Source organism: Pocillopora verrucosa, chromosome 5, assembly GCF_036669915.1.
Source record: "Pocillopora verrucosa isolate sample1 chromosome 5, ASM3666991v2, whole genome shotgun sequence".
Taxonomy (NCBI): Eukaryota; Metazoa; Cnidaria; class Anthozoa; order Scleractinia; family Pocilloporidae; genus Pocillopora; species Pocillopora verrucosa.
In genome coordinates this window covers 20,726,353-20,753,053 of record NC_089316.1, presented here as the reverse complement: position 1 = coordinate 20,753,053, position 26,701 = coordinate 20,726,353, and the positions used below count along the sequence as shown (strand labels likewise).

The window sequence follows — 26,701 nt, the reverse complement described above, 5'->3', positions numbered from 1 at the left end:
GTGGTAACAGATTCAGGTTTTCCTTTTATTTAGGAATGTGGGAGAGAAGCAGAAGTGATAATTCAGCTTGTTTGATATAATGGCCTCGGGGGAGGGCACTTCTTAGAACGTGAGCACTAACATGAGGAAATACAGTAGTTGATCATAGTATTAGACTGGAAGATGCTGTGGCATACTACTGTTTAGTTGAAGAAAATTAACTAGTCTAAGGAAATTATTCACTGACGTTTCTGCTCCAGTTTCTGAAGACAAGAGCTTGGAATGCCTGTGCTCACAGCTGTCATTGAAAACACTCCTTCACAGGAGCTTTTTGTTTACCTAAAGGATACTGCAAGTAGACAAATATTACATACCTGCTGCTTGCACTACTTCCTTGTCTCCCTGTGTCTGTCCTCGTGTTTCACTTGAAGTGTCTAAAGCTGCATAGAATGAAAACACTGAAGTTATGATCATGACCTTCTTTAAGTACTATCAATGATGATTTTAGGTCAGTGAAAATGAAAGAGGTTTTCTATTGTTAGCATTGAGTGGAAATGGTCATCTCAGAGTACTTGGTATATATTAAGATATATATATGTTATTTGCCGGCTGGGAGGTCCGTATGGTGAAAAACTGTGACCGAGGTCTTGAAAATACTGCCCGAGGCCATAGGCCGAGGGCAACATTTTCAAGACCGAGGTCACAGTTTTTCACCATACGGACCGACCCTTAGCCGGTAAATAATATATTTATTGTTTTTAAACTTGACGAAATTCTTTCCGAAAGAACCCGAATGATTTATGGCCGTAAATACGGCAAGATCTTCCATAAACTGAACAATTTTTGAGTGGGTAAATGGTAGTTAAAATAGAGGTGATGCAAATTTAAGAGAGATGCCTCAGCGAAACATTTTCATTTCCGTAACGATAAAGGTGATTTAAAAGGCTTCCAAACAAACTTTGAAACATTATTTTTACAAGTATCTGTCACAATCTGACACCTGTCAATTAGAGAGCGCGCAAGAAAAAAAAAGCGAAGGAACATTTGAAAACCAACAGAACTAGTTTGGCAAGGACTGTCACGACAATGTGTTCTTCAAAATCAGTTAATGATCTAACGGAAAGTATTATTCACTCTCATCGACGATTCATTCATGTACGAAGATTTACCTCTGTTCATTAAGTAAACGGCGAGGAAAGTAATTGTGAGTAAATTCAATTTTTTTATTTTGAAGTTGTGAGAGTTTGCTCGTTTGTTTGCTGTAATGGCGTGTTTAACTCTGATCTTTCCTTCACAAAAACTAAATTCGAACGGCACACTCCAACGAGACACAAGGGAATGTAATGCGGCCTTTTCTCAAAAAATTCCTTCAATTTCTGTTGTGCAATTTAAGGTACAAATGTCCAAATTGAACGGAATTGGAAAGACTCACCAGGAGCGTATATTTGTTGTAGAACTTAAATTAAAACTTCGCTCGCTCTTTCACTATGAACAAATTGCTCGAGAAAATTCAGATATTAAATGAATGAAAGTTCCACCGTTCAGTTTAACTGTAACCAAATACCTCACGTTTCAACTTTCTGGGTACTTTTTGTGAACGATTAAAATTAATTGCAGAACGTTTTTAGGCCGCTTGTCAACCAACGTAATGACACTATTGTTTATACAAATTCATTCTGAAACCAATATTTTTCTGTCAACCAAAGTGATTTGATAGAGAGAAAAGAGAGGATTCATAAGTTATTTATCGGCTTGAGGTAGTGACCGACGTGTTTGCTTAAAAATACTGCCCAGCTGGAAAACGAGGTATATTTATGAAAAATGACAACGAAAGTTGGGATGTACTCGGCGACTCGCGAAAGCGTTACCGTGGCCCGTGGGCAGAGATAGGAAAATACTGACCGGGTAAAGAACCAATCAGATTGCAAGATTCGTTACCGTGCCCTCTAAAAAAACAATAAATATTATTATTATATATATATATATATATATTTTATATTAAGACCGAGACTAGAATATCTTAATTTTAAAGAGCTTTTAATTTTCTTATAATTGTGCAGAAAACTATATAGTTAAGTCGTTGTAGACTCAGTACACAAAATAAAGAAAAAGCTGGCTTTTTTCACCTGTTGGATGACAGTATGAGCAATCAAAATTATCCCTGGGTTCCAGCTGATTAATTAGAATTATGTATAACTAATAAAATTTTAAAAAGGCAATTAATATACATACCTGCTGCTTGAACTTTTTTCTTGTCTCCTTTTGTTTTTTCTCTTGTTTTATTTGAGGTGTCTTGATCTGCAGCGAAAACTGAATTAAGATAGTCATAAATTGCAACGCATACACCTCTTTAATATATAATAGCCCTATGCAGCCATTTTTCTTTTTTTTAAACTGTTTTCATTGTTTTGTACAATTTATAATTCCTTGGATCATTTCACTACTACAAAAAATGTTGGATTGGAAGAATATTTGTTTAGTAAAATTGAACAACAAGCTGATTTTGGGTTTCCAAGAAAATGTCGCCTCAAGGAACTATTAAAATCATAAATGAATAAAGGGGTAAGTTTCTAAAGAAACTGTGGTGCTGCGTCGGTGGGAGAGTATAGCAGGTAATTTAGTGTTAACAACTGGGTTGAAAACGTAAATTAGCCACCGTAAAGGGTAAAAAAGCTGACGTTTAGCCCTTCGTCAGAGCGATATCGCTAAGGGTTTGTTCTGCTGTTTTATCTGAAGTGTCTGGATCTCATACACAGAACAAAATACAAAAGTAATGCATTTACATATTTGTAAGGCATGAGGATAGGAATAAGAATTTTTCAGTTTAAACATTGACACCTGAACCACCCATAACTGCCCATGCCATGTGGTGGACAAGAAATGATCCAATATTTTCAAGTCTAATAATTTCCGTACCTTTCTGATTATGTTAGACCTTCTAGATCACAAAAATGAAAAGTAAAAATGCTATAAAATATTCTGCCTTGAATATAATAAACATCCAGGTCTTAAAAGCAGTAAAATAAGTTTTTGACTCAACAACACTGATTCCCTTAAGATGCAAATTGAGGCTGTAGAGTGAAAACAAAGGACTTTAAGCAAGGCCTAATGACATTCTGAAGATTCTAAGGCTCAGTAAATATTGTGTTTGAGTAAAGAGATGTCAAAAAAGTATTGTTTAATAGAAGATTTTGTGTCAAAACATAGAACTTTCAGAATTTTTACCATAATGCTGTGCAACATTAACAGAAAATATCAGCAGACTTCTATACAATCCTTCAACAACACTTAAGCATTAAATGTTACATTAGTATTTTATAACTGCACCCTCTGACTGTCAGAAATCTTTTGTACAGCTTAAACAATATCATGCAGGCTAATTTTTCAGAAAAGAACCAAATTAGGGCATAACCTACAATGTTACATGTTCATTCACCCACCTGGTGTAGACTCACTTTCTTCCCTTTCATCTCTTTTCCTAACTTCTGAGCCGCTGTGTGGAAGATCACCTGCAGAAAGTGAGGAGAAATATTTATCAGATAAGCCAGTATCATTGCGAGCAAACATACTTATTTATTATCTACCAATAATTTTAAGCTTCAACATCTCCCTCCTCCTGCGCAGCCCACAGGCAAACGTCTGGGAGGTTGCCTAAGATGTTACTTGTGGGAAGGATGCTGAAGCTTTGAATTGATGGCACATAATGGTTTGCAAAATTTTAAATGACACAATTCTACTTATATGTCACAGAATTGTTACAATAATGTGTATGCTGTAAAAAATTCATGAAAATCTTAACTTTTGTAAATAATATGAATTCTTTAGATCTAGACCAGTACCCTTCCCAGCAAATATTGCTTATTGTTCAAGGATTTTACAAACATTATACAAAACTTACCAGTTCCTGTGAAAACCTCCTTCCTTTGTGTTTGTTCTTTATTGTTTGAACTGCATGGAGCCTTTTCTAGAAATAAAGAAAATGAATAAAGCCACTTGAAATTAATTTTAAATTTTAGGATACCATACTTCCTCCAATAAGTGCCCATGGGGGTTCGAAGGAGAAATTACCAGAAGGATTATGCTTAATGGGACGAATTAAAAACAACAGATAAGAAACATAATGCTTTAACCCCTGAGAGTGACTAGCATCTAATTTCTCCTTACCATATCATCCCCAAAATCACACATAAAGGTCACAAGAACAAATGAAATTATCGCCATCAATTGAAGCTCCTGATTATAAAACAAATTCTCCTCGTCATCCCTTAGGATATGTATTGAGAACAATATGGAGAACAATATGGGGACTCTGCAATCACATGGAGATAGGAATAACTGAATGGAAAAGAAACTGCTCTCCTGCACTGATTGAACTATAGGTGAAGTTTAAAAAGTTATAAATGAAGTGGCAATAGAAACAGGTTTTCATTGTACACCTACTATTTTAAAAGTGAGGAAGGAGGGGGGGGGGGGCAGTTATTGGAGGGGTTGCTCATTTGAAATTATTATCCCAATCAGCAATTACACAAACATCTTTGCTTCACCAAATTTAATACTTTTGGAAACTGCATTTCCTTGAATAAGTGCTCAGGCGCAAATCATTTAAAGTTTTGGTTGAAAGGGGGGCATTTGGTGGAAAGAAGTTGCTTAATTGAGGGTGGGGGTGTTTGATAAGAAACTCTAAGTTGTACTGATTTAGCTGCAGTTTAAGGTTAAAAAGTTATGATTAAGGTATTAATAGAATCATATTTTCCTTCCTATTTAGGAAAGTGGGGGAGAAGTGGGGGTGCATGATTTTCTAGGGGGAGCTTATTGTACATATTAGCCACAGGGAAGGCGCTTCTTGGAGCATGGGCACTTGCATGAGGAAATGCTGTAATTGGCCATAGTGTTAGACTGGAAGATGCTGTTAATCCTATTGTTGCAGTCATGAAAAGCTGATTTACCAGATATTTTTTGTTCTTTTAAGACCTCTTCTGTGGCACACTTGATTCACTGATTTGTTCCTTACAATTTTCCTGACAGTTACATTCTTAATGTAATTTATTCCTGAATGTAACATGCAATGTAAAGTTTAGTCACCTGGTACACACTCATTTCTTAAAGTTGTGGCTAAAAGGAGGGGTGCTTAATGGAAGGAATTCATTTAATCAGAGGGGTGTTTAGTAAGGAACTATTATAATAAACTTTACTGATTTGGTTGTAGTTGAAGCTTAAAAAATTTATAAATAAAGTGGTAATTGAATCAGGTTTTCTTTCATTTAGGATTGTGAGAGAGAAGGGAAGGGTGATTGTTCAATGCAGGGGGTGGGTCGAGTTCTTGTTTAATATATTGGCCTACTGGGGGAGGGGGCTTCTTAGAGCATGGAGCATGGGCACTTGTATGAGGAAATACAGAAGTTAATTGTAGAGTTTGACTGGAAGATAATCGTATTGTTGCATGCAGCAATAAAAAGTTGATTTACCAGATTTTTTAAAAAATTTTTCTAAGAATTTTTATGTGGCATACCTGATTTACTAATTTGTTCCTCTAATTACAATATTCCTAAATGTAACATGCAATGTAAAGCTTACTGACTTGGTATAGACTCTCCATGTTTATTCCTCTCTGTTTCTTCACAGTCTAGAGAGCTGTGCAGAGCTTTACCTACAGACAGTAAAAAGAAAAAGAATTTATCTGAGCAGTCCAGCCAAAGCTCCCTTGAAAAGTCCCTTGCGAAATGGCTTTTGGAATTCCTAGGAATTCCTAGGATTTTCCTAGGAATTCCTAGGAATTTATTCCTAGGAATTCCTAGGAATTCCTAGGAATAAAGGTGTGAATTTTCACGGTAAATTCGGACTGGGAATTCCTAGGAATTCCTAGGAATTCCCAACCATAACAACTCTGGTTCTAAAAACCTAGAAATTCCTAGAAATTCCCAGAAATTCCCAGAAATTCCCAGAAATTCCCAGAAATTCCCAGAAATTCCCAGAAATTCCAAGTTTATAGCCAACAGGACTTGGAATTCCTAGGAATTCCTAGGAATTCCTAGGAATTCCAACTCAGAGAACCAATGACTTTCCCTGAAAAGCTGTAAATCTAAAAAATTCCTAGGAATTTCTGGGAATTTTTAGGAATTTTTAAGAATTACTGGGAATTTTAAGCAAAAATTTGAGGCTAATGATATAAAATAAATACTTTAAATTAAAAAAAACCCAGCTAAAATTCAAGTATTCAATGAAATTTATTTAGAAGCTTAATTAAGGCTTACATGTAAAATATTTTTGATAAATTAACATCAATGTGTGGTAATATTAGGATGGAATTTGATTTATTTTTCTTTTCTTGAAAACTTCATACGGATTAATCCTCAATTACAGCTATTCATATAAAATAGTTCTAATCAATCATTAAATTTGGTTTGACACAAATTGTGAATAAAATCTGTTGATTCTTTTCCATAAAATACAATATCTTAAGTTATATTTGAAAACCAAGCACTCTTGGGAGTGAAGGGGCTAATTAAAGACAAATAAAATTGATTTTTTGATTAAAATCTTGTTGTAACTGTAACAATAAATTAGAATGAAGTTATCCTAAACTGCAAACTTAGCTGCTGTTTGTACTGTTTGTATTTTTTTTCCTGGGCTCACAACGAGTTGGCCTTGAATGAGGTTGTCAACAAGAACCTTGACCATTTTGTATCTGGATTCCTTGACATCTGAATTTGAAAAAAATAATATATTAAAATATGTATATTTAAAGCTCAGACCAGGCTTTTAAGATAGCTATGAGGAAAAGGGCATTCATTGGATTCTCAAATTGAGAAATCTCTGCTATATTGAGTGACTTTTATATTGGAGTTAGTACATCTCTCTCATGGATTTTACTAAAAAAGGGCTGAATACATTATTTTGTTTTTACCAAGGAGGGCTTCTTTATGACTAAGGTTTGTTTAATAACAGTTCCTATTATGAATCTTGAATGTTCCCAAACGTGACTAGAGGAATCTTGAAACCTTACTGATAGGTTTATTTCATTGTAAAGCATAGGCTTAAGAAACTGCGGCATGCAAGTGACCGATTCGATTCTCTGAATTATTCTAGTTTCAGTTGCGCCGAGCGTTATGTAAGCTTAATTCAACCCGCTACATCTATTCTTTTATAAGATTTTGATCACGTAACGAATATCGCAATTTTTACTCACCACAAACTTTCAAAATCGTAGCTTTACAGATGGCCACAGTCGACCCTTGTTTTTACCAGTCCATATGTCAACTGTTGTCCCTTCTTTTAACTCCACGGCGCCAACGACTTTCTTTTCTTTTACAACACTCACGCTATTCTCGTTTTCCCATTGAACCACAATAAAAGCTATCTTTAGAAATGTTCTATTAAGCAAAACAGTTGAGAAAAGCGATCAACCGATCCAAAGTACATTCAAAGACGAGCGCCAAATGGAGTCTTCTTTGTTTCCGATCACGGGCATGATCACGTGGATCTTTTAGGACTTGTCATTGGCTAGCAAAGTGAATCCGCTGGCTTGCCGATTGCAGTGTTAAGAGAAGCGCCTAACTTTATTCTGACTTCTCCGACCGGTTCTCTGCTTCTAGAGGATGGATAGCTTGGTGATATAAATAAAGATGTGAGCTCACTCTATGTAGAAATAATCGAAAAGAATCGATCGTATTACAAATGCACGATTTGTGGCCGAAAGTTGTCGAGGAAACAAAGACTCGAAACTCACTTGAGTTGTGTTAATGGCCAAGGTGAGAAATAACACAAGCCAATCACAGTTTTGAATGCGACTACAAATCGTCTTTTACCCTCATATTTATAAAAGAAGGATACCACATTCGGAAGTATAAGAGATACATAGATGATCCCAGTGTACCAGTACCTAAATCTACAAAGCTTGACCGTAGCAAGCGTTCAGCAACACGTTCCAACACCGCCATCTCGATTCCTCAGTCAGTCGTTTCCAATGAACTTAAAGCAGTATTGACAACAGAGTAGAGTGCGTCTTACAAAGGAGAAACATTTGTACAAGAGACAGGAGTAGCTATATGCGATTACAGAGCTGCGTTGGAACTCTGGTCCACAAATAGTTATGCACTGCCCGAAGTATAAAACAATCTTGTTGATAGCTGACAGACAGAGAAGAACAACAAGTAAACTTTAGAGCTGTTATTATTGAAGTGTGACTATCACTTTTCATTTTTATATAAAGAAGGACTTGTAATTTGCACCAAAAATAAAAAGATGTAATGTTTTTTGGGAGATCCAGTGATTGGGACATTTAAGAAATTAAGTTATGAAAGGAAATTTGGTTGGTACTTCTCACTACTAACAAGTCTTGTTGACAAATATTTTCAGATCAGAGTTTCAAATAAAGTAAATTAAAGACGTCATATAAAAGGTGTTTTTCCTCTAAGAAAACATTGACTACCTCTGTCTTGTCTGCATGCCAAATGTTTGCATAGTGTGTGGATGATCCACAAGTATTGGAAAAACATTTTTGTAAGAGTTCCAATACTTGTGGATCATCCACACACTTTGCAAACACTTGGCATGCAGACAAGACAGAGGTAGTCAATGTTCCCCTTTTCTTACAAAAATGTTTTGTAAGAATAAAAACAGCAAAACAAATTACAGCAATTAGTCATGAAAATAGAGCAAAAAACTGAAAAAAAAAGCAGCAACAACAATCATGAAAAAAGAAAGATTAATTAGGTGTTGAATTTGTTTGTCTAAGGCATGAAATTTCTACTAAAAGTATTGTCAACAAAAAGTCTCTGACAGCGTTTGAGGCAACTGAGCTTGACTGTTCCAAGGTTTTCTAACAAAGGCAACCAGTAATGTAGGTTAGGGAAGTAAGATAACAATGTAATTATTGTTAATTATTGTGGAAGTTGGCAATTTCCATTTAACATAACTGACAGCTGGTTCATGAGAAAATCCATATTAATGTAAAGATTTACTAAAACTTAGTTTGAGGAATAAATTTCATGATCTTTGAGTTATAAACATGTACATGTATGTATATCTCTTGGTAAGTTTTGTATAGCATACCTTTTATTGAGCCAAAGTTTTAAGCCTCTGAAATTACTCTTTTTCTTAAAACCTTCACATTCAAGGTATTGAGAATTTCTTAGAATTTATGTGGACCTCAGGGTATTAAAATTGCCTCAAAGTCAATTCCCAGAAATTCCCAAGAGTTCCACACTTCTTAAATTATAGGTAGTTTGTAAAGCTGAGAATTCCTAGGAATTCCTAGGGATTCCAAGTCCTCACAAAACTGGAGTCTTCCTTTCCCAGAAATTCCCAGTAATTCCAAGCTTTTTAAATCAGAGTTAATTTGCATAGTTGGGAATTTTTGAGAATTCCTAGGAATTCCTAGGAATTCCTAGGAATTTTTAGGAATTCCTAGGAATTCCCAGAAATTCCCAGAAAACTGGGAATTCGGTTTGCAAGGGTCATTTGCATAATTGGGAATTTTTGAGAATTCCTAGGAATTCCTAGGAATTCCTAGGAATTCCCAGAAAACTGGGAATTCAGTTCGCAAGGGGTGTCATAAATAAACTCAGAATACCCTCCTAGGAGGAGAGTCAACATTAAAATTACTGTACTGTACCACTAAATGTTTCAGTTACTAATAAAAATAGTATTACTGAGTCTAAAAAAGATACCAACCAGGTTGACCATGCTCGTTCAACTTTCAACAGTAGCTGCTTTATGTCTTGAGTAAAATAATTACAAAAAGTATTTCCCATGTAAATGCACTTTACCAAGTACATAAAACTCTGCAGCAATGTTCCTAATCTTGTGAATTAAGATGATTACATGCATGACACTTATGTTTACCTTTCCCGAGTACTCACCATTTTTGACTATTTGTTTGATTCAGGTCTATAAAGAATTTATGGTTGTCATAGGTTCAAGTTGACTCAAGGCTGATTCAACTTTCTACCAGACTACTTGGTTTATCAGATATTAGACAAGTTAAGGCTGTAACATTTCAATTTAAGTAAATTTACCTAAGACAAGGTTCTTCATCTTTATAACAAGACTTTTACAAGGCTCCTCCCAGCTATACTTCTCCAAGTACTTTTCACGTAGAAGTCTTGACTCTGAAAGTCGCACGTCTCTCTCTTTCTGACGGACACGCTTGATTTCTCTAGCCCAGTCTGTATGATCTTCAGAGTCTACCACACTCTGTGAGCCGAAAGGCACTTTCTTCAGAGCTTCTCCAAGTCCTGAATTACCACTGACAAGTACAGGCAGACCAGCAGATAATGCTTCCAGAGCTGTTGTTCCAAAACCTTCTGTCCTGGATGGCATTATTGCAAGATCTACTTCACAGAATAAGTTTGCCAGCATTTTTCTGCTATCATCAAAGCTGCAAACAATAAGCTGATTACGACTAATGCCATGGTGAAGCAAATTTTCTGCTAAAATATCTTCTTTTCCTCCAGCTGCACAGACAAACTTGAGTTTGTAGGATTCATCTTTCAACTCAGCAATTGCTTTGGCAGCTATGTCGTACCCTTTGACTTTGAAATCTTCAGAGCTGTCACCACTTCCAATTAAAAGAATACGGAATGTTCCTCTTTGTTTAGTGGCTTGCTCTAATGCTAAAAATTCAGAGAAAATGCTTGGAGTAAGGTCAAAAACTTTTTCGTCCTGTTTAACTGGACAAAGGTAACACTTGTAAGCTTCTGCCAGCTTGGGTCCAATTGTGATAACTTGATCAGCCATTTTACAGAGTTGGATTTCTGTTTCTTGCATTTTTTGACCTTCTGAAATGTTTTTGTACATTCCATCTTCTTCAGGAGCAGAGTGAACAACTTGAATCCATTTGCAATGACTGTAACTTGGATTTCTCTTCATGGATGCAATTGGTCGGCCAAGATGAACTCCATGACCAATGACACAGTCTATTTTATGGTCACTCGGAGGAAAGGACAGGCAAAGAACTGGCTCATAGCCAGGAACTCTATCTGCTTTGACAAGCTTCACATTGTGACTTTCTGCACTGCTCCTGTCCGCTTCACTGCAATTTGGAAGCAAGACACTAACATCTACATTGGGGTGTTTAGCTAACTGGATGGCCAGCTCTCGGTTGATAGTTGACAAGTCCCCATTAATTGATGATTTCCACTCACTACTTAGCAAAGTGACTTTCAGTGTCATGTTTTCCTGGTCGTCCTGTGACATACAGGCCACTCTAGGAATCATGAGATCCTACAACAACAAAAGAAGAACAGTATTGAAAATAAGCTGTAAAACAATAATAAATCACAATAAGGCACATCCACTCAATATGTAATGTCAATTCTTTTGTAAACTTACACTTAAGTTTTATCCTTAAGTTTTATCCAAAAAGTCAGGTACATGTAGATTGAGACAAATTTAAACCAGGAAAATATTAAGGTGCCTTGGAGATGACTGCATTGTCACTATCACTGATAACAACCTTAATTCTTACTTTAATCAAGTTTCAGATTTACTAGTAGAATGACAAATCTGAGGTAGTCTTATAACAAAATACAAGACTCCTTAAAAATAAGCCACCTACTATTACATCTACAGAATTAACTGAGTAATAAAACCATCTAAAAAATCATTAGTGCAAAATGTCAGTTATAAAAGACATGCCACATGAACACTTATTAATAAAATTATTATAAATGGACTAATGATTTAGTAAAATACAGTGTAAATTTTAAAAAATCTACATTAAACTTATCATGATAAAAGGCCATCAGACTCTTACAAAAGATCAACAAGGTATTTGAATCTCTTATACTAAGAGGTAATTCCACAAGCGACAGATTCAAACAAAAAAAGAATCCTTAAAGACTTCATGCAGTCCCGCTGAAAGGGACATCAAGCATTACATGATCAATGTTTCTCAACAGTTTGATACAAGGGCGAAATAATACATAATCGAAGATATTTACATGTATAACTAATATATATTCTTAAAACACTTAAAAAAGTAAACTACATGTAAGTCATTCATTTCTCTATGATACTGCAAAGGTAATAAATTTCATTTACTAAGGCGCTCGTGCTCCGAATAATCCCCACCAAGAATGAATCTTGTAGCCCTGCATTAGACCTGTTCCAAACTGTTGATGTTTCGTTTGGTATGAAGTGACCATACCAAAACATCAACAATTTGGAACAGATCCAACGCAGGGCTACAAGATTCATTCTTGGTAGGGATTACTCAGAGCACGAGTACCTTAGTAAATTGAATTTATGGGTGACCCTAAAAGCCGGATCGGCGGAATGGCGGAATGGCGGAATGGCGGAAAATGACCCCAAATCCTAAAGCACGGAACGGCGGAAAATAACCCCAAATCCTAAAGCACGGAACGGCGGAAAATGACCCCAAATCCTAAAACACGGAACGGATGCCAGGGCATGTTGCACAAATTTTGTTCAAAGACACCAAGCGCTTGGCTCATTTATCCTCACGACGATAACGCGCGTGACTAAAATTAAGTGTTACTAATTTTTTTTTCTTTTACTGAGTGGTATAAATAATAATGAACCATTATGCATGAAAGATAGCTGCGTTTTCGCGTTGTAAACCTGTTTAGTTACCTTTTGTTATGCAAAATTTGCTTAGGGCTCTCATGGCGTGAAAAGACAAAAGAAAGTTAGCAGAAGGAAGCCGTCAAGAAGGATTTGAAGAATTTCTTCGCGACCAAGTGTCCAAAACACTACCATCCTTAATTTAAAAGTGAGAATGATGTTGATTTAAAAAAACTGGAAATAATTTCAGCAATAACTAATATTAACGGGACCTGTCTACGAATCATGTTCACACAGGTTTCGTCTTATAACATAAACAATGGTTGACTCAAGCGAAAACTTTTTCTTCAATTGCTTACATAAAAACACAAACTCCGAGGTATTTGAAATACTATTACTTTTCTATCATTATAAACCAAACTGAGCCGAGCGGGCTTGAAAAGTACTGCATTTCCTCGAATAAGCACCCGAGCGCTCATCTAAATTTTTGGCTAAAAGAAGGGGCTCTTACAAGGAGAGAACTTAATCGAGGGGGGCACTTAATAGGAGATTATTAACCTGCATTGATTGTGCTGTAGTTGAGTCTAAAGGCGTTGGGGGTGACCGCTTATTCGAGAAAATACGGTAATTATGGCCTCGTAGCCACGATTGCGCAGACTGTTCATAGACCGAACTCGCGTCGTAAATGCCAAAGATGAATGTCATCCATCACCTCCTTGTCAGCATCCGTTACTTCCACCGACGGATAATACTTTTTGCCGTGGGCGTTGCGAATGCAGGACAATTTTGAATGATAATGCACTGGTTCCGGCTTGATGGACATCTTTCTGTGTATTTGCTAGTTGAACGTGTGACGATAGTTTTTTTCGCCCAAACTGGAGGACTGAATCTTCGCGGACGGAACAACAACAACTGGGGGAAATAACTCTGTAGAGACGACTCGGCAGCGAGAACGGAAACTCGTCACTATTTCCTGGTACACGGAGATCTACTTCTAGTAAGCTTGTACGGACGTCAAGGATAAGACAATCTTTGGTTCCACAGTACTTTTATTCTAGGTCAGGCCAACAAGCGACATGACCTCTAGCATACTCTAGCTTGTAATCATCAAAGCTGTACAAGGTACTTGCTTAAGAAGTAACTGGTGTGAACTGCTATTGTTACACAAATCGCAATATTTGAATAAGGACACAAAGGAGCCGAAAAAAGTCTCTTTGAAGTTAAACGAAAACTACTTATCTTAATTGCAGTAGCGCAGCTCAGGAGATAAAAAACGGAAAAGCAATTAAAAGTTTCTGCTTATCTATGCAAGATTGGTTTGGAAACCATCGCATGAAAAGAAATTAAATTTACGAGTATAAACTCAGCTGCTGTCTACCATGAAAACCAATGTTTCCAGAAAGACCATTAACACCTATATTTACCTAAAAAACCATGTAATAAATGACAAAAGTGCCGACAAGCAGGTGCACATGATGAAAGCGAGTAACAACAAAAATCTATTCAAAAGCTACTGTGGTTTTTGTACATTTCATTTAACTACCAAAGAAAAAAAACCCGAATAACCGAATATTCCAAATGTGAAAGTATATGAATATATATGTACCGAATAACACACACGGGAAAATCAGTAAATTTTCCCGTAACAAACGCTCGGACTGGGGATTACGTTTTTACAAGCATATGAGATATTATTGTTTCAATAAATCAATACAGACGTGACCAGGAAACGTATCAAAGTTACAATTGTTTATTGTAATGTGGTATGTCGAGTTGGTTTTCACATGCTGTGCGACTTTTTATGCCGCGACTAAATCTCATGGCAAATTTTGCTTAACAAAAGGTAACTAAACAGGTTTACAACGCGAAAACGCAGCTATCTTTCATGCATAATGGTTCATTATTATTTATACCACTCAGTAAAAGAAAAAAATTAATAACACTTAATTTTAGTCACGCGCGTTATCGTCGTGGGGATAAATGAGCCAAGCGCTTAGTGTCTTTGTACAAAATTTGTGCAACATGCCCTGACATCCGTTCCGTGTTTTAGGATTTGGGGTCATTTTCCGCCGCTCGATGTTTTAGGATCTGAGGTCATTTTTCGCCGTTCCGTGTTTTGGGATTTAGGGTCATTTTCCGCCGTTCCATGTTTTAGGATTTGGGGTCATTTTCCGCCGTTCCGTGTTTTAGGATTTGGGGTCATTTTCCGCCGTTCCGTGTTTTAGGATTTGGGGTCATTTTCCGCCGTTCCGTGTTTTAGGATTTGGGGTCATTTTCCGCCGTTTCGTGTTTAAGGATTTGGGGTCATTTTCCGCTATTCCGCCATTCCGCCGTTCCGGCTTTTAGGGTCGCCCGAATTTATTACCTTTGCATTCGAAAGTAAAAATTATCCTTAAAAGGTCTTCCTTTTCAACTTTCTTTGAAATTGGTACATGTAATCTCACTAAAGAAATTTAGGTAAAAAAAACACAAAAAAAAAGGGGGCAAATTAATGTTTTTGTCAAAATAAAAGGTTGGTATTTGTAATAAGTTTAGATTTCTCTTACTTCCTTTTGTAGTGTTGACATCACAGGTACCTTTTAATTTTGAAAAAATTATCCTGGAAAAAAATAATACAAAATGTGATTTCACTGAGTTCATTTATGCTTTTTATTGTTAGTTTCGAAACGCGTTACTTGTATACTTTTCTGTTAGGTTTGTTCCGGTCTATTATTTCTTTGTTGGTTAATGATTATTACTTAATAAGTTTTTTATTTCGATCAGTTTCATTTAAGCACATGTACCAGATATTATATTTCATATTTCATCGCTATAAGTTACTGTTGACGCCACCAATTTTCTCTGCTATCCATGTACGATCGGCTATTGGCGATTTACCTATAATCATTAGGAGCTAGCTAGACCAAAGTAAGTTTTTCTTTATTTCACATTTAAGATATTTGCTTTTTTTTGATACGTATATCAATTTATTTCTCGCTTTCAGTTCACTTTATAATCTCTTCATTGTTAATTAGGCTAGTGTTACATTTCTCAGGGATATTTCTTAATTTAGTATCTGCTGCCTTTTCTTTTAGTTCGAACCACACAAATTCAGTTACAACGTTACCATCAATCATTACTACGCTGTCTTCAATCCTACTTCCCCCTCTTCATCTGTGATTTCACATCGATCTCCTTATTTTCGTTTGTAATTTTGAATACGTACTTCATTTGATTAAACCATGATTTATATTGTGCGTTCGGATTGTCTTCTCCGCTACACTAGTAACCTTTGAAGGTTACATCTATTTCCTCCTAGAGTGTTGTTGAGCCCACTTAAGGAAGTACTGGAGGCTCATTTGACCTTTTTGGGAAGCTTTCATTTCTTCATTTATGTAAGATCATTTCCTATTTGCAAAATTTGACAATTGGAAAATGGCCAATTTTCAAAATGGGGAGTTATGTTTCCAAGGACAAATCTTGCTGCAAAAAGAGATAAGATCCTGGCATCACAACCATAAAGCCAATAACCACACATTGAATAATGTCACACCATGTTAATTTGAAAGTTGCTACACCATGTCATATTTTTGTGGTTCCTATTGCCACTTTTTGCAAATTAATTGCCACTAAATCTGTATTATCTCAAGAAGGTTAATACTTTTGATCAGAATCTCTGCAAACTAAAACTTTGTATGACAAGGAACATTTACAGCACAGTATGCCTATGTCTTCCAAAACTTTTCCAAATGACAAGGTATGAAATAATTAAATTGTTAAAATCTAATAATACTTAGCAGACTGCTCTGAAAATCTTTATTACCATCAGCTTTTTATTTGTGCCAAACCATTTTGAGTAGTATTAATCAAAAATGGCTTGGACGTTTTTTCTCCATAATGGCTTTTCAAACACACCCCTTAATTCCATCTAATTCTACCAATTCCATGGCACTGGGCAAAATACAATTTTTCTCTTCAGGTTATGTGTAAAATCATATATCCCATGTGATAATTTCAAGTCATTCTAACAAATCTGTCAGTAAATATTTCATTAATGATTTGAGACAAAATTCACCCTATTTAGTGTCCAGTACCACCTTAATTTGGTATTGAAAATGTACCTTAACCCATTAGCACCTGCGTGTAACGTGTGCTTATCCAAAAGTTAAAATTTTGGAGAAACCGGAAAGGCGAACACAATGCGCAGTAAATTTTTATAATTTAAGTTCACACGGCAACCAGGTTGACAATCAGACATGGCTTGATGCTACTCTAGTTTACAGATTTAATGAATGCTACCGAAGAAATTACGATTCATAGACCCAACATTTCGACACTCCTGTCTAGTGCCTTCATCAGGGGTGATTTAAACGCTGCAACAAGAGTTCCTTTTATATAATCACTAATTAGCCGCCTTTTTTCTGACGAGATGTAAATAGGCGTCAGGAAGCAAGCCACCTCGTCACGATTTAAAGGCCTGTTGTTGGGAATAGTGATTACGCTGTCAAAAATTCTTGCGAATATGCGGATTTCATAAGAGATAAAACTCTTAACGCTTGTGAAGAATTAGTTTCTTTTGACGTTGTTTCGCTCTTCACTAAAATCCCAGTTGATCTTGCCGTTATAAGGTTGCGGAGGAGAGACTCAGAGAAGATGCTTCCCTAGGACAAAGAACTTCTTTGCCTGTAGAGGATATTATTCATCTGCTATCTTTCTGCCTCAAAACCACGCAATTTGTATAAAACGGGACTTCCTATCAACAAGTTTTTTGGTACAGCTATGGGTTCGCCCGTCTCTGCTGTCATTGCTAACATGGTAATGGAAGACGTGGAGCAAAGGGCCTTAGCCACTTCACCGCTTAAACCCGTTTTCTGGAAACGATATGTCGATGTTGTTATTACTGCGGTATCCGGAAATGAAGCGGAGCGCCTCCTGTCGCATTTGAATTTAGTAGAGCCGTCGATCCAATTCACTCTTGAGCGTGAAAAGGATAGACATTTGCCCTTTCTTGATTTAAATGTGTCCAGAGGGTTCAGGGTAATTTAGAGACAAGTGTCTGTCGTAAACTTACCCACACCGACAAATACCTCGCTTTCGATTCTCACCACCCTATTTGCCATGAAAAGTCTGTATCCAAAACTTTACTCAGGAGGGCTGACTGTCCACCATCTTCACTCGATTCCAAGGCTGAGGAGAGGAAATATGTTTCTAATGTCCTAAAGGCAAATGGCTATACAAAAACCTTTCTCCGTAACTGCCAAAAACCAGTTACAACGTGCAACACTTCTGATGAAAGGGAACCAGCGACTGGTTTTGCTGTTATTCCTCACATTCAGGGTGTTACGGAACCCATCAAGAGAATTTTGAATAGCCACAACGTTAAAGTTGCTCAAAAACCTTTTCAGACTTTGGGGCATATTTTCGCCAAACCTAAGGATCCTGTCACGAAAGAACAACATACTGACGCCATTTATTTTATTCTTTGCAATACCGTGACAACGAATACATCGGACAGACCAAACGTCAGTTTGGTACACCTTTGAAAGAGCATCAAAAAGCGGTTTTCTTTTGCAAAAAGGAAAATTCAGCTTTATTGGAGTACACATGCCTAAATAACCATACAATTGGGTGGGATAATTCAAAAATCATCACCACTAATCGGCGTTACCACCAGCGCCTCTGTTTGGAGGCTTGGCATATTAACTCCGCCCGAGCTCCTTTAAATCGTGACGACGGCGGCTTGCTTCCTGACGCCTATTTACACCTCGTCAGAAAAAAGGCAGCTAATTAGTGATTATATAAAAAGACCTCTTGATGCAGCGTTTAGATCACCCCTGATGAAGGCACTAGACAGGAGTGTCGAAACGCTGGGTCTATGAATCGTAACTTCTTCTGTTACATTCATTAAATCTGTGAAAGCATCAAACCATGTCCAAATTTTTATAAATCATCATTTCCCATAAACAAGCTTCAGTGAAAGAAGACCATTCAAATAACTTACTTTCAACGAATAAAGCGATAGAAGCATGTTAAGTTTTTACGCTAAAATCAAGATAAAAGATTAAAATCGATAAATTTTTTCGCACGTGTGCAAACAAGTATGCAGATCGGATTTTAAAGTGAATGTGCAAATTTAGCAGTGTGTGGAGAGATTTCAAGTAACATGGAATTTGTAAAGAGGAAGCAAGACGAAACTGACCAAGGAACGTTTCGGGAAGAAAGTTTAATTCAAAATAGTTCTTGGTTTTCTGTTAGAAGCGAAAAACGTGCGAATTTCTTACGTGTACAAAACCCACGAAGTAGAATTAATCATGCGTAGATGACGTTGTTTACTTGACTTCACGGCTAGTAAATTGCGCAGCGTTTTGTTGAAAATTCTGAAAGTTCTACGTTTTGACAAAATCTACGAGTAAACATTACTTTTTGGACATCTCATCACTTTAACATGATATTTACCGGGCTCTGGAATCTTCATAATTGTGGCCAGGCCTCGCTTGAAGTTCGAAAGTTCGGTTTCACATTACAACCCCAATTCGCATCGCTTCAGAGAGTCGTAGTGTTGTCGACTCGGAAGCTTATTTTGTCGATTTTAAGACCTTGATATCCATTATTTTCGAAGCAGATCATTCTATAGTATTTTTACTTTTCATTTTGTGTTCCAGAAGGTTTAAAATAATCGGAAAGCAACGGAAAATCCGACTTGAAAATATTGAAAGTAGGCCGCGCGGACAACATTTTTTTCATATTTAACCATTTCTTACGAACGCATAAAATAACACCTTTCTAGTACCCCCCATCAAAATAACTGGGAAAAACACGAATTTTGATTGGTTTATAGATCCTCTAACAATAAGGGAAGTTTAAAGACACAATTCTACTTAATAGGGGAGGAAGGGGAGAAAACGTCTCTCGCGCGACACGGGCGGTTACGGGCAGTTCAGGTATCAAGTAAATTGGTGATTTCAAACAAGTTCCCAAAGCTGACGTTTACCGATTCAATCCAAATTAAATAAAAAATCAGCAATGTGAAAGATGAGAAAAAGTTACGAACAATATCGACAAAGAGGGAACTTTAAATGCACGAATCCATGTTAAGAAAAGCCTCCTTTCATCAAATTCCAAAAATTATGTTACAAAGTGCATGATTAAATAACTCGATTGAACTAAAAAATATTTACATATGAGCCCTTTCTGAATTCTGAGAGTCACATGACCAGTGACCAGGTTACTTTCTTGAGGCAGGAAGAGAAAAAGGACCCTGGAAACAAGGTTGGGTTTTCATTCCCGTAAAGAGATCTAATCACAATTTTTAATAAGATGTTTCATTCGAGACATTTTGGTTTGAAAATATCCTAAGATATGTGTGCTAACAATCAAAGTTTATGACACAACCCAGAAGTTAATTACTCTACCTTCTACTTCAGGAGTGAGTTTCTGATTATGGAAAATAAATCCATATTTTAAATGAACGAGTTATCCTCTACAGATGTCATCATGGTATGTTAAAAATGAGATTTAAATTTGCATTTGAAACACATCTCTCATGCGTGAATTACAAAGCATTTCAACTAACGAAATTCCACAATCCTTAAATTAAAGTGTTCCACAGACAACGGATACTCCGCAAGTTATTCGGACAAGTGGACCGAAAACGTACACAATTCATGGTACCCGTTTTTTCGCACCATCTCGCCTATAACACCTCACAGTTGTAAACACATGCAATGCAACGAAGGCACAGACGATGCAAATTCAGGGTAAACACGCACATCAAGTCACACCTCTAAAGTGCATTAAATTAAGAAAGTATAACAAAATTATATACATCTCTAATTGACTGGACTTCTTCGGATGAAGTAACCTTGAGTTGACGAAGAAGAAGAGCTTTACGCGAGTTTCCAGCCGTCGCAAACGTTGCAAACTCAGCACGTTTGTAAGGCGCCACGAACGCTGGGAATCTGAGATTTCAAATTTGCATGTTTTCTCACGATAAATAGCTTAAAGACGACCTACATGTAGCATCGAACAGGTCCTGAAATGTACAGAAATAGTAATTTCCCCAATCACATACCTTTGAGTGCTGAAGCACCTGTAAACTTTTACTGATTATTGCCACTGGTTTCCACTGCTAAAAGTCTCTAAAAGGAATGACAACAACTTCGCCGGTGAACCAATCACTAAAAGACATGATTACGAGCTGAAGAAATATGGAACTCAACCCAAGATTGACGCAAACGCTCCCTCGCCAGGAAGTCAGCTCAGTGACTGATAAACCTTCCGCATTGATTGTGAGAGGAAATATCGCTATGGGTGGGTGTGCAATCATAGATTAATTTGGTCACATGATTAATTTACCAGAATGGCGCAGTCAGTGGACTACGGGACGGTGGATTAGAGAGTATGCCTGACAACGTCCTTCGGGGGTTAAATGGGTACGACACTGGAATGCGGTTAAATGATAACTTACAAATACCGACACCCATTCGATAATATTACAACAAAATGGAACGGAAAATTCATCTTTATTATAGAGCATTACTCATGAAAGTGGGAGTTATAATTTGGTTATCTGCTGTATACTGCATGTCTGGAGGTAATTTCCTCATTTCGTGCATCTTTCAATTTTTTTTTCTAAAATATCTATAAGCAAAGCATTTGATAAGGTGTAGCATGCTGGTTTGTTATGTAAGTTAGAGGTTCTAGGGGTACAGCCGCTCTTACTTCAATTGTTTGAAAGTTATTTGCTTAACCGAAAGCAACAGGTAGTTCAGTATGGAAGGGCAATCCTCTGATTTGCGAACAGTCAACTGCGGAGTCCCTCAAGGGTCTTTGATAGCACTGCTTCTATTTTTTTATTTATATCAATGATATTACTGGTGATCTCGCCTCTCTTCCTCTGATTTATGCCGATGATACTACACTGTTCACGAGCCAGCCGTCTCAACTGGTTGCCTAATTTCTTGTCTAAATAAGATCTCCGGGTGGGCTGACAAATGGTTGGTAGCTATGAATCCTGTTAAACCTCTCAATGTTGTATTTTCTCTCAAGCGTAATATACAAGATTACCCGCCTCTATTTCTTGACACCAAGGTCGTCAAAGACGTTGAGTCTCACACTCACTTAAGCCTAACTTTGCAGAGTAATATGTGGTGGAGAAATCATATAGTTAAGATGTACAAGAAAGCCTCTAAACGATTAAATATGCTGAAATTTGTTAAATACAAAGTTGACAGATCCACCTCAACATGCTTGTACAAAACCCTGATTAGACCTCTTATCGAATATGGGGATGTTATCGGGAACAACTGTCATAATCGTGATTCAGCTTTACTGGATAATGTTCGATACGAAGCCACTGGGGTGGTGACAGGAGCCATTAAGGGAACCAGCTCTGCGAGGTTTCATAATGAACTTGCTCGGGAGCCTCTTTGTACCAGGAGAGAATGACATAAACTAAGCCAATTTTGCAAAATAGTCAAGAATATCTTGCTCCACGTTATTTAACTGAACTATTTCCCAAACTATCTAACGAACGTACAAATTTTCGTCTCAGATCAAGAGAAAACTTCACTCAACTTCGAACTGTAGAACCTCTACGTTTTAAAAGTCTTTTTTTCCATCAGCAATCATTGGCTGGAATTCTCTGGACCTAGATGTCCGAAACTCTGTATCTCTTCCCACTTTTAAAGCGAAAACTCCATCAATTCTCTTTCTGCATACTTACAATAGGTTATATGATTGTTCTTTTACAAGGCGTGCATCTGTTGATCACACCCGCCTTAGACTTGGGTTTTATTGTCCAACAGAATATCTCGTCAAAATAAATAGTTGTCGTGTCGCTTATTTGCGAGTGCAGTTTTGACTCTGAATCGTTGAAACACTTTTTCTTGTATTGCCCATGGTATGCCGCTCAACTTAATGTTCTCCTTACCTCTGCTGCTAAAATTCTAGGTGAAACGTGGTAATCGAGTAGAGTTGCTAGGAAACTAAATTTTTTATTGTATGGTGTGAAGTCTGTAAATTGCGAAATCAACTGTGCTTTGTTTCGCGAAGTACAAAGTTTTATAATTAACACTAATCGCTTCACTGAGGCCAATGTATGATTGTTTCAATACTAGATATTCCTAGCTTAGTAGGTTTAACTCGTTGTTATTGCAACTTATATGTGTTGTTTATGCATGTGTGTGTGTGTGTGTGTTAGGAGGGGAGAATCTCTGTATTTGGAGTCCTTTCTCTTGTTTACCCAGGAAACCAAAGGCTACCGAGGATGCATAAACAATTGTCCCAGTTTTTCTCGTGTTCTTCAGAAAATGGAAAGCAAGGAGGTCAAATTTGACTGTATCTCCCGTTAAATCAGGGGCCAGTTTTTCGAACGCCCCGGTTACTCAAAAAGCCCAATGCCATATTTCTAAGTTAAATTTAAAGATTAGATAAGTAGACTTTAGAACCTTAACCAGTCCATTTTGTTTCTTTAGCTGATAGTTTTATTGTAGAATTTTCAAAACTTTTTAAACTCCTTTCTTGAAAGAAAACAGAACAGCTTTTCGGGCCCGTTAAGGTTCCGGAACTTTCAAGGCTTCAGGTGTGAATTTTAGAAAAATTCATGCATCACGTGTACTCTTTACAGAATTTCATGCGCATGCGTCACGAGTTTTTTAGGAAAGCTCAGATCTCACCTTACCTTCTGTTAACATCACGCGTCACATGTTAATTTTGGGCTTAATCACGCGTCACTTGTTTTAAAAGTTTATGCCACCCTCTTTAAACAGGTGAAAGGAAATCCTTAATTTACACCCCCGCCAACAAGGACTAACTTTATTCTACTTACGTAAGATTGATGGCTAAAACTTTTAGCCGGATTTTCCCTTTTAGACGAGAGAAACCAGAAACGTATACCCAGTTTATATTATATTGTCTTGCCTTTATTGATGTTATCAAAGGAGAGAGGCAAGGTCTCAATGAAGTTAAAAGGTAGCCGTAAAATGGTCAAAAAATTTAACCGTTTGGCATAGAAGTTGACAAATTTTAACCGTTGTCGTAAAAAAGGTTATCCGTAAAAATTTCTCCCATTTTCGATGTATAATTTTGAATGTGTCAAAATCTTGGACTTTTATGTGTCTCGTCTTATGGCCATTGCACGAAAACACAAAATTACTCTGTTGAGGTGTTTTAGAACGATGAAAATTAATTATTGATCTTTTCAAAATGATTAAAATGAATTGTTAATATTTCGGTTAATCGTAGCAGTAAGAAATGAACCGTTCGCCGTAAAAGCCTTAACTCAATTATGATCCTCTATTCAATGCAAGTGTTAATTTGGTGTTGGGTACAATAGCTATTTTGACAAAGCGAGAGAAACAATTCTGCAGGCGCGCAGATAACAGATTTTCCCCTCTATTTCAAACAGCTTTACGTCAACTTTTCATTTCGGCTGCCAAAATGAAATTTATTTTCTATGACTACAAAAGAAAAAAAAAACGAAAAACCACATACTCTCTCCGGATTTCAAAACAAAAATGCTCAGGAACTCTTCATTTTCTGTTTAAATTCAAACTGCGCCGACTTTGCTTAATTGAAATTTTCTTCCAAAAATACTAAATTATTCCTCTGTGATTAATGAAAGACCACGATACGGAAGCTCAAATCTGGTACATAACGATCGGTAGGAAATTCATTAGTTGCTCCTTAGCCTGTTTCCTGTCAGCGTTTTCCTTTTTGTTTTATTTTGCTGTTTTAAATTTTTTTTTTTTTTCACTTCCAAGACCTCATTAGTAATTCTCCTTTCTGTGTGTCATACAACTGTTATGATGATTTAAATGAAAATGATGAGTTTACATGAAAGAAGATGCTATTCGTTTAATGACATTGGCATACTCGTAGAAGGAGAACTCCAAGAACTAGGAGTCGTCACAGACGTAGTTAAACAACCTAGCTCAGCGGGCTTGGTAGAGAATCGATGGATGTACGTTCGACTCTTATCGGGAACACTCGGAGGTTTTTCTCCTCCGAGTGTGCTTGTGTCATCCACTGATTAACATCTTCTCGGCACAATTCTTCTGATATTAGTTCGGAGAAGGATCAACTAATACTCCCCTTATTTTTATCTTTTCTATTCTTATCGCTTTTCTGCTTGATATCTTAGAGATATTATAAGCAGAAATTCTGTCTTGGCCACTTGAAGACGAAAACACCATCTGTTCATCAAATTTGATTTACTCGGAATAAGTTGCGAGTTTATTAACAGCATCATCACGTTGTAACAATTAGCAATCATGGTTTTCTCGCAAGTCCTTGCCGGTATTCATGCTGTCATCAACCTTGTCGGCCTTCCTGGAAATTTACTGGTCATAGCAACGATTTGTATGGAGAGCAGATTTCATGCGATGCGGTATGTTCTACTTGCCAGCCTAGCAGGATCAGATATTCTCTTTTTGATCCTGGGCAACTCGCCGAGCATCGCAAGTATTGCCCAAGAACGTTGGTTGTATGGCGAAACAATGTGTAAACTACATTACCTTGTTTTAAGATATTTCTACTTGAATACGGTTCTTCATCTCGTGGCTGTGTCATACGAACGGTATAACGCCATTGTGAAATCACCTCTGACGTATGATAGTTCCATTACTAGATCAAAAGTCGTGGTTATAGTGCTGATATGGACTGTCCCTGTTCTTGTGTGTACCATCACTTTTTTCAAACATGGAGGAACCCTACTTTATTATCCAAAGCTGTTCTTTTGCAAGGCAGCTACAGATGCTCCCGCGTTTAATGCTCCCGCTCCATTAATCGTGTTTGTTGTGCCTATTTCAATAATCTTTTTCCTGAACTGGAGACTTTTAAAAACAGTAAACTCCATCCAGTCTAACGATCAACCAGTCGTATTTTTGGAAAGCACAGCTGCAAGTTATAACAATGGTCCAAGCCAGCACCAACAACATGAGGCGAGAAGAATCAAAGATCGGAAGGCAGCTGTCGATGTCTGCATCATAATAGCAGCGTTTGTGATCTGTTTTCTTCCTGAGTGGACCGATTTCGTTCTTCGTAACTACTTTACGGTAGAATTTCCACCCGAAGTTACGCAAACCACGCGTTGTATATACTACATTAGTTCTGTGACCAATCCAATCATTTATTCTGTTCGCAAGAGGGAATTTCGCGGTGGAGTTAAAAGAACGCTTAAGCGAATTGGTGGACTGTGTGCCGTTTTATTTCCTTCTGGTACGGACAACGCAGTTGGTGCGCATGGATTACGGCAAACCCCCACAGGAATCCCTTCAATTGTTGAATCAAGAGCTGCACAGGTCGCCCAACAAAAAGACTCTCTTGATTCTCGGACTTTGAATGTTCCTAAAAGAATTGAAATGAATTTCCAGGGGTGCCATCATCCAACTGAAGAAATCGCTGAATGAATTGAACACTACAACCCACGCTTTCTTACCTTTATGATTTTTTAAGAAGTCTCTCTTAGAGGCAGAAAGAGAATTGTAATTTGTACTTTTTAGCCAAGTGGGAAGGCCAAACGGGAAAGTGTTTAGCTTGACGTCATGAAACGCGGACAGAATGGTAAAATTCGCTAAAGTTCTGTGTTTTCAAAGACAAGAGCTCATTTCCAAATTTTTTATGATACGCTGACCACATACTGAGATATAATTGGTGCGAAATACATTCCTCAATGTGCCGATCTAACAGCATTCCACTCGATACGCTGTCATAGTTGATATTATTATTATAATTTTTTTGGAAAATAAATAACTTAAAGGTATTCTACTGTAAAAAAATTTCCTCTTTATTTTGAGTCAAAACACGAAACGCAGAATTCACCGAAAAACGAGACTGGTTTTCTCCTTTCCGTTTTCTCCTACGTTCAAATCCATAATTAGAATTCTTGTTTTTGGAAAAAAATAAACAACAGGGAACGAATTTAGGGCCAGACGGCTTTTATCAGACCGGTTTACGTCAACCTGTCCGGCCCTACACCCATAGGCTTTCATTACGGTGTTCCTTGGGATTACGTGGGCGAGTGGGCTACTCTAAGACTGAAAACAAAGTGCATTTATCAGAAGCCAGGGTTAGATCAGTGTGCCTGGTCTGGTAATGAGCTCTTATAGAGCTGAATCTGCGCCCCACCCCTCCCCCTCTCCTACCTCAACAAGAATTGCGTTTAGCACCCCCCTTCCGTGTGCCCGATGGGATGCGTTTGGCCTTAAATACAACGACG

The 26,701-nt window shown here is 37.2% G+C and overlaps 2 protein-coding genes and 1 pseudogene across 8 annotated transcripts in view; 2 read left to right on the top strand and 1 right to left on the bottom strand.

The window, feature by feature from the left end:
* Positions 1–20,743, bottom strand: part of LOC131777651 (serine/threonine-protein phosphatase 6 regulatory ankyrin repeat subunit A) — a 36,214-nt gene extending 15,471 nt beyond the window's left edge. For 3 of the 7 annotated variants that reach the window (XM_066167010.1, XM_066167009.1, XM_066167008.1), the window contains exons 1-8: positions 20,555–20,743; positions 15,051–15,103; positions 9,996–11,202; positions 5,558–5,626; positions 3,878–3,943; positions 3,420–3,488; positions 2,212–2,289; positions 354–419 (exon numbers count right to left, since the gene is read on the bottom strand). In XM_066167010.1, the coding sequence (XP_066023107.1) occupies positions 354–419; positions 2,212–2,289; positions 3,420–3,488; positions 3,878–3,943; positions 5,558–5,626; positions 9,996–11,202; positions 15,051–15,071 (1,576 nt within the window). In that variant the 5' untranslated portion in view covers positions 15,072–15,103; positions 20,555–20,743. The remainder of the gene's footprint in view (positions 1–353; positions 420–2,211; positions 2,290–3,419; positions 3,489–3,877; positions 3,944–5,557; positions 5,627–9,995; positions 11,203–15,050; positions 15,104–20,554) is intronic. The other 4 variants (XM_066167011.1, XM_066167013.1, XM_066167014.1 and 1 more) reach the window with 4 other exon arrangements.
* A 941-nt stretch (positions 20,744–21,684) lies between these two features.
* On the top strand, positions 21,685–22,586 carry LOC136280978 (uncharacterized; annotated as a pseudogene).
* A 2,169-nt stretch (positions 22,587–24,755) lies between these two features.
* On the top strand, positions 24,756–25,892 carry LOC131789959 (trace amine-associated receptor 1-like). Its single transcript, XM_059107144.2, has one exon. The coding sequence runs from the start codon at positions 24,756–24,758 to the stop codon at positions 25,890–25,892; it is 1,137 nt and encodes a 378-aa protein (XP_058963127.2).
* Positions 25,893–26,701: the final 809 nt, after the last annotated feature.

Excerpts from the sequence above, each read along its gene's own strand:
- LOC131789959 (XM_059107144.2), top strand. The coding sequence starts at position 24,756 with ATGGTTTTCTCGCAAGTCCTTGCCGGTATTCATGCTGTCATCAACCTT.